This window comes from Gossypium hirsutum, chromosome A03, assembly GCF_007990345.1.
Source record: "Gossypium hirsutum isolate 1008001.06 chromosome A03, Gossypium_hirsutum_v2.1, whole genome shotgun sequence".
NCBI classification, from domain to species: Eukaryota; Viridiplantae; Streptophyta; class Magnoliopsida; order Malvales; family Malvaceae; genus Gossypium; species Gossypium hirsutum.
Window position 1 is genome coordinate 46,883,350 of NC_053426.1, and position 7,723 is coordinate 46,891,072.

Sequence of the window (7,723 nt, forward strand, 5' to 3'; positions counted from 1 at the left end):
ATGTGGATTTATGTTAAAGGTTTATTAAATATAGGTTAAGGATTAGGGTTTACTTACATATTAGAATACAAAAAATATATGGAAACCTATTACTATTTAGTACTACAGTTTAAGAGGCTTTTTATTAGCATGGGATTATGACACATTCAGTTGAAACAAAAATATGCTTTGATATTAAATTAAGAAGTGGCATTATTGTAATATAACACAAGATGGAGCACAGAATATGAATAAGGTTATATAACCACACAACACAAGCCAACTTAAATGTTGTAGCATTGTATTGGATGGGATGGGAGCCATTGATTGGTCTAAAAGTCCAAAACCCTCCAACGCCACCATCTCCTTTTCATTTGAATGGGCAATGAAAAATCTCTCCTCTGGAATCCACCCAACCCTCCCTACGAAACAAACACTAAAACACCAAGGAGATCGGTTGGAAGAGTGGGATTTTTCTCTTTCTACCGTCGTCTCCTCCAGCGCCAACGCTGCCGTCTCCGACGCTCTTGGCTCCATCGAATTCGACCCTTCTAATACCGTCGTTGCAACAGGAGGGATCGCAAGAAAGATTAGGATTTACAGTTTGAATTCTTTGTTGCCGGAAGACAACATCCAGTTATTAACCCGAGGTGAACAAAACGATACTGCCTTTCTAGACCATGTTAATGCATGTAGCTTTTACATATGTACTCCAGCTAAGCTCAGTAGCCTTAGATGGAGACCCGGTTCCGGAGGCCGCCTTCTCTGTTCGGGAGACTACGACGGGGTGGTCATGGAATATGATCTAGAGCGGAAGCTTCCGGTCTTCGAACGGGATGAGCACGGCGGGAGACGGGTCTGGAGCGTGGACTATTCGCATTGGGATCCATTTGTTGGTGCATCTGGCTCAGATGATGGAACCATGCAAATGTGGGACCCACGATGTGGAGGCGAAGGAGGAGAATGCGTGGCTAAGGTGCAGCCCGCCGCGGCTCGTAGCTCGGTCTGTTGCGTGGAGTTCAGCCCCTTCGGCGATTCGTTAATAGCGCTGGGATGCGCAGACCGGATGGCGTATGCATACGATGTGCGGAAAATGGTGGAGCCTTTGCATGTGTTGGAAGGACATACGAAAACGGTGACGTACGTTAGATTTGTGGATGCCCAAACAATGGTTTCAGCAGGAACGGATGGGTGTTTAAAGTTGTGGAATATGAGTGATTGTGGTTTGATTAGAACGTGCAAAGGGCATGTGAATAGTCGAAGCTTCGTTGGGCTGTCAGTTTGGAGACATGGTGGGTTGCTTGGATGTGGGTCAGAAAATAACCAGGTATTTGTTTATGATAAGAGGTGGGATGAGCCCATTTGCGCGCGGGGGTTGGAGCCAATGGCTAGACCTGGGTTCGACCATGCCTTCGTCAGTAGCGTATGCTGGAGGCAAGTCCAGGAAGACCACTGCACACTTTTGGCTGGGGGTTCCGATGGGGTTTTACAGGTTTTTGTGGGCACAAAAATATCATAGCCTTATTATTCCTACATTTTTTTTAACTTTCTACTTTTGGATTATTACTTTTTCAGAAATATTGCTAATTATAAACATTGCATTTTCATGACTCTGTTTCCACCTCCAACTCTAATCACCAATAATCCACTCATCTATATACGAAGAGAATAAACTTCGGAATGTAGGATTTTATTTATTTATTTACTGTATAACCAAGCATAAATTCATGATAATGATTTATTCCGTTCAATAAATAAGGTTAGGATGGGAGATCGGTTTGATTTCATGCGAATAGTATCTATTTTTGTTCATTGGTTTTAATAGAATAAAAATTGGAGATTAAATTCCACCGTCTGTTGCCTCATTTAAAACTAGAAAATTTTAAATAGTGAAGAGGGTGGGAGGAAAAGAAGAAAAGAATGAATTTTTAAAAAGCTTTTGTATGTGCAACTTAAGGTGGAAACATCATAATAACGAAACATTTTTACAAAAGAAAGTGAAAGGGTAGAAATAGCTCTAAAGAGCCTAACACAATGTGGAACACCAACACACAATATTTTTTAACATCCAACCATCCTATCTTTATGAAATTTAACACAAAGGATGAATTTATTCAACAATTAACTTGCAACAAATATTGATTTAAACACAATATACCTTTACACCAATGTATAATTGTAGTCTCAAAGTTGTCGCGAATTGTCACAGTCACTTTCCCAAATACCTTACAATACAATCAATTAAACTCTCTAAAGAATGCTTAACCTTACAATACAATCAATTAAACTCTCTAAAGAATGCTTAAGAAAAGAGTGACAAAATTACTAAGCACAAGATAGTAAAATATTTAAAAAAAAATTCAATAAATAAATTTTGAATAATTTTATCCCAAATTGAAATAGAATAAGTCAATCTTTAAGTTCAATCCTATTTGAAATAAACTTAACGTGATCCTTAACAAATAAATATCTCACTTGAAGTCAATCTAAATTTCATCAGTTTCTTGTCATTTAAGAAAGTAATATAGAATCCTAGTCAAAGTTAAATTCATCTAATTTCTTCAAAATGCTGCCACGTAAAAGAGAACTCGAACACTTTCAAATCTAGTTCCTTGTACATTATAACTTGCCTTGCATTTGTTGCTCAATTGGAATTTACATAACCAACATTAATTTTATACAAGTAAAAAATGCAAAGAAAATCACTTCGATTATCACAAACTGTTGGAATGGAGAATGAAACAACTATATAGGACAGACAAACATAGTTTCTAACAATCTCGTCATTTGACTTTTTGACAAAACCTTGTAACAAATAATTAGTACACAAAATTCGTACAAGGTCAATAAGAAAAGAAACTAGATTATGACTCCCCTAAGAAATCCCATCACCTTTGAATCATCAAATCATCACCAAGCTTAAAAAAAGTATCCAACATCATCAATTAATTCAGTACGAACAAAGTCAATCTTAATATATCTTCAGTTTTTATAAAGATGCCAAAGAGATTTCCTCTAACTAATCTAACTTCAAGTCATAAGAATAAAAGAGGGAAAAATAATTTTATGTAGCATAAATATTGGCACAAATATTTCTTTGAATTGTGCCCTTCGAAACCACCAATAACTTTTACATCCTTAATAAATTACTGTTCTCTTTTTTATCAAGTTTCCCCTTAACGTTTTAATCAAGTGACTCAATCCTATACTCTTCAACCTTTTGCTTTCCTTTATCTTTGGAAACCTTAAGAAGACCGACATGTAACATCCACAAAATCCTCTTAATCTTAATAATGTTATTTTGAGTAAGTACGAGTCGATTTTTTCAAAATATATAATATTTTATTTATTAGTGTTAGTGAAGAAGGTAGGAGTTGACTGGAGAAAATTGAGAGACTGATATATCATGGAATATTATTTTGGGGTATAGAGTAAATTATAAGATTTTACAAAGTATTGGGGTTAAAGTGAGAAATTTAAAGATCAAAAAGGGTTAAATTGAATTAGTGGTGAAATGTGTGAGGATATGGAGAGAATTTTACCAATATTAAGTGGATAAGGATGATGAATAGATTTTTTATTTAAATATTAATATTTTTTAACAATTATTAATTTTAAATGGATATTTTCTTAGAAAAAGATGGAGATTAGAGGTGATCATCGGTCAAGCCAAGCCAGGCCTTAATAAAATTTTAGGCTTAGGTCCAGCCGAAAATATGGGCCTAAAAATTTGCCTAAGCTTGAGCCCGTCCCGACCCATATTAATCTTTTTAGATTATTTTATCAAATAAACAATTTTTAAAATATAATATATTAAATACAATTAAAAACATAAAAACAAATATTAAAACAACAAACCTTACCCGAGACAAAATACAATGGCATGGTAAGCTTGTAGGTTTGATATTAATATTTGTGTTTTACACATTTGCGGATAGATAATGCCTAGTTTGTGTTATTAAATTTTTATATATATCTCCTTTCATCATTTCCCTATTGATGCCAAAAGATTTGATGAAAAGCACATCTGGACACATAATAAATAAAAAAATAAAAAAGGGAAAAGTTATCAATTTTTATGGCTTCACAGAATTTTGATTATTAAATGCTTGAATCTTCTTGTTCATCACATAGGGTGTGCAACATAACCTGCCACGCATATGCACCATCCACCGTGATCCAACTTCAGTATATCTCTTCTCTTGATTTCTTTCTAACCAATATAATTTGAGTAATTAAGACAAATATATTATCTTGCTCGATCAGTCGCTTGACCAAAACTTGCTCCTTTCAGTGTTTCTTTCTTCAAAACCTAATCAACAACATCCGAACTCTACTATTTATTCTCAATGCAACATATGATTCATGGCAGGTAATGTCATTGTCTGTAAACTAGGATATGATCATAAGGCATATCGCTATGTGCTTTTTCTAAAATCTGCAAGGCGTGACTAACAAAATAGATGAATAAATTTTCCCCTTGATATCATATTCAATCTAGCATAGCTCCACCATTGTCTGACCACATGGTTATTGGCATGAGTGCAGATTGAACCATGCAAAATGTTATGCATTACAAATCAGGTTTTTACAAGGTGATTTTTTGTGTGAAATTATTTGAGCTTGATAGACAAATATTTTTTCAGCTTAAACAAATCTATTTTTTTTGTGAATTAGGCTTTCGGGTTGAGATGCTTAATGCTATCAAAGGGTTCTAATAGTTTAGAGAGAACACATTGTCTCACTGCCAAACAGAAAGGCAAGACACATGGTTTATAATTAGTATATAATTTAGGCTGGACTCAAGCCAAAAAAACTTTACCCGAGGCCTGGCCAGTTTAAAAAATGGGCCTAATTTTTTGTCTAAGTCTATATTTCAAGCCTATATCTTGCCCAACCTCTCCCACTTTTCGGGCGAGCCTTCGGGCCTCGGCCTAGCCTATGAGTAGGTTTAATGTATATTTCTTCTTCTTCTTTTCTTCACGTCCACAAGAAAAGAAAAAGAGGGAAACTTTTCATTTTTCGCAATCTCATCCTTTTCTTTTATTTGATAGAAACCATAATCAAAACCTTTGAAATTTCTTAGCAATCCTTAGTAAATCAAGATTCCCACAACCTAGTAAGCTTGGATTTCAAGTTTGAAGAAGAGTATTCATTCTTGTAGAAAGCAAAAGTATAGATAGTGTGAGAAATTAAGATTCAAATGTAAAAGCTTCATGATCTAGAATTAGTATCTTGTTTATTATAATTATTTGAGCATGAAAATGTTATGAAATAAGTATATTGATTTCTTAGGTTTTATAAAATTGATGTGAAATGAAGAAAAAGACAAGGAAAAAGATGAAAGAAGTGTAGATAAAAGGAAATAAGTGGACAAAGCTTGAAGAAAGTATAGTCTAGTTAAAATTTGCAAGTACTTTAGAATTCTTCTTACCTAATTTTTAATATTATGAGAAATATACTAAGAAACATGTTAATGTTACGAATTTAATAATATGTATAAATTAATAAATATGTGTATGATCAAAGAAAAAGATAAACGAGTGTGTTTATTGTTAGTGTAGTTAAGTGTTCTGAGTAAATGATTAAATTGTAAAGTTTTAAAATGTTGCGAGGCTATGAATTGTGAAAATTAGATTGTAATTGTGTTTTATATTGAGTTTATACTAATGTAAAAGCCATTGTAGACAAGTTTTGAACTTGTAGGATATAGATGGCACACTATTAGGAATATTTAGCATGCTCATGAATTTAGCACTTCAATACTCGTTGATTTATCGTAATTTGATATGTCAAATTAGACTTCCCCATTATACTTCTAGAGTTTGTTTTCAAGAAAATTATCATTTTTTCTATAGTTTAATATAGATTTTAAATTTCCAAATTAATAAGTGAAAATACCTTTTTTTTATTCATTTTTAAGACTCAATTGTGCCAATGGGGGTCCTAACATATGATTAAGTGTCGTAGGTTCTCGATAGTGGCCTAAAATTGTATGAAAACATTACTAAGGAAAATCGTATCATGACATCAAAGCATCGAAATCGCGATACCCCCAACATGCCCGAGATTAAGGCAACCAATAATGGTATCGCGATATCTTCTTTGTATCGCGATACCCACTTGCTAAGGAGAACCCTATTTCAAGACTGTCGACAATATCGCGATATCCAACCTTGAGTATCACAATATCACTATCGTAAGGGGACAAAAAATGATGCTAGGGGTATTATTTGTCCAACCGAAGCACTAATCAATGCATTCAAGGGCATTTTGGTCAACAAAAAGGGTCAGAAATTACTGCTAATGTAATAGCCTGATTTTGGGGCTAGTCAGAATAGTGGTTTCGAGACCACAAATCTGACATCAAAAAACTTATTTTTATTATATTTTTATGGTCTAAAGTTTTACGAAATGATTTCATGAAAATCTCGTTCGAAAATTTTGACGTTTGGGCACTCAGTTTAGTTAAAAGGACTAAATTATAATAAGTGCAAAAGCTAAGTTCTACATGTTAAAGGTGTCCAATTGCTATGATATTTTAAATTAGAGGTCCTTATATGATAATTAGACCATTAGTTAAGTTTATGGATGAAAATGGACATGATTAAGTAAGTTTCTCAAGTAAGGCATTAAGGGCATTTTGGTCATCTAATTATTAAATGAAATAAAAAGGGAAATAAAGCCAAAATTGGTGTTTATCTTCTCTCCTTGGCTGAATTTTACAAGACACCATAGCTAGGGTTTTCTTCAACTTTCAAGCTTGATTGAAAGTACAACCTAGCCCCGTTTTTAATGTCTTTATGTTTTTAAAGTCGTATTTACTCGATCTTTCTATTTCTACCATTGTTTTGAAGTAGGGTTCATGTTTAAAATTTTACCCATGTATGACGTGCATGTGTTTTGATGATTTATGGTAGAAAATGAAAGTTTGATGTGCGATAAATAACTTTTACTAAGTAATTTTAGTGAAAATGTATAAAAGGACCTATTTGTAAAAAGTTATAAAATGGGTAGTAAAAATTAGATTTAATGAAAAATGTGGGCTGAAATGAGCATTTATATAGTTCAGTTACACTTGGGTAACAAAGAAATTGAATACATTTTCAATTTACGAGCCTGAGGACTAATTTGTAAAAATGTGAAAGGTTAAGGGCAAAATGATAATTTTTCCATAGTGTTATTTTCGGACCGAATTGAACAATGTGATAATTAAATAAGTTAAATTTGTTATTATAGATCAAGAAAGACGAGGTTCAGACCTTGATCGAGGGAAAAATAAGGTTATTGACGATTCAGTCCATTTCCGCTATTTTTGTACTGAGGTAAGTTCTTATGTAAATAATTCATTGTTTTGATTATTTTTTGTATGCTTTACTATTTTACGAATTATATTTGACAATTGAGCATGTTCGACAAAGTTACGACGATCTTGAAATCCCAATTGAATCTTAGGAATAGATAGGATACAAATGTCATGACATTAGGGTTACCGAAACTATATGTAAGACCATATCTAGGATATGACATCATTATGAGACTTTGTGTAAGACCATGTCTGGGATATGGCATCGATATGAGATTTCGTGTAAGACCATATTTGGATATGACATCAATATGAGACTTCGTGTAAGACCATAGCTGGGCTATTGACATTGATACGAGATCCTATGCAAGACCATATCCGGGATATCCAATTGGTGTGGTACTATGTGTGCGAGATACCCGAGTATCCTTTAGTAGT

General features: G+C 33.6%; 1 protein-coding gene across 1 annotated transcript; it reads left to right on the forward strand.

Moving 5' to 3' along the window:
• Window positions 1-262: 262 nt before the first annotated feature.
• Window positions 263-1,589, forward strand: LOC107887192 (WD repeat-containing protein RUP2). The gene has a single exon (XM_016811357.2). The coding sequence runs from the start codon at window positions 293-295 to the stop codon at window positions 1,496-1,498; it is 1,206 nt and encodes a 401-aa protein (XP_016666846.2). The 5' UTR covers window positions 263-292; the 3' UTR covers window positions 1,499-1,589.
• The last annotated feature ends 6,134 nt before the right edge of the window (window positions 1,590-7,723 follow it).

Bases quoted from the DNA above. Each gene is read 5' to 3' on its own strand.
- LOC107887192 (XM_016811357.2), top strand. From the start codon at position 293: ATGGGAGCCATTGATTGGTCTAAAAGTCCAAAACCCTCCAACGCCACC.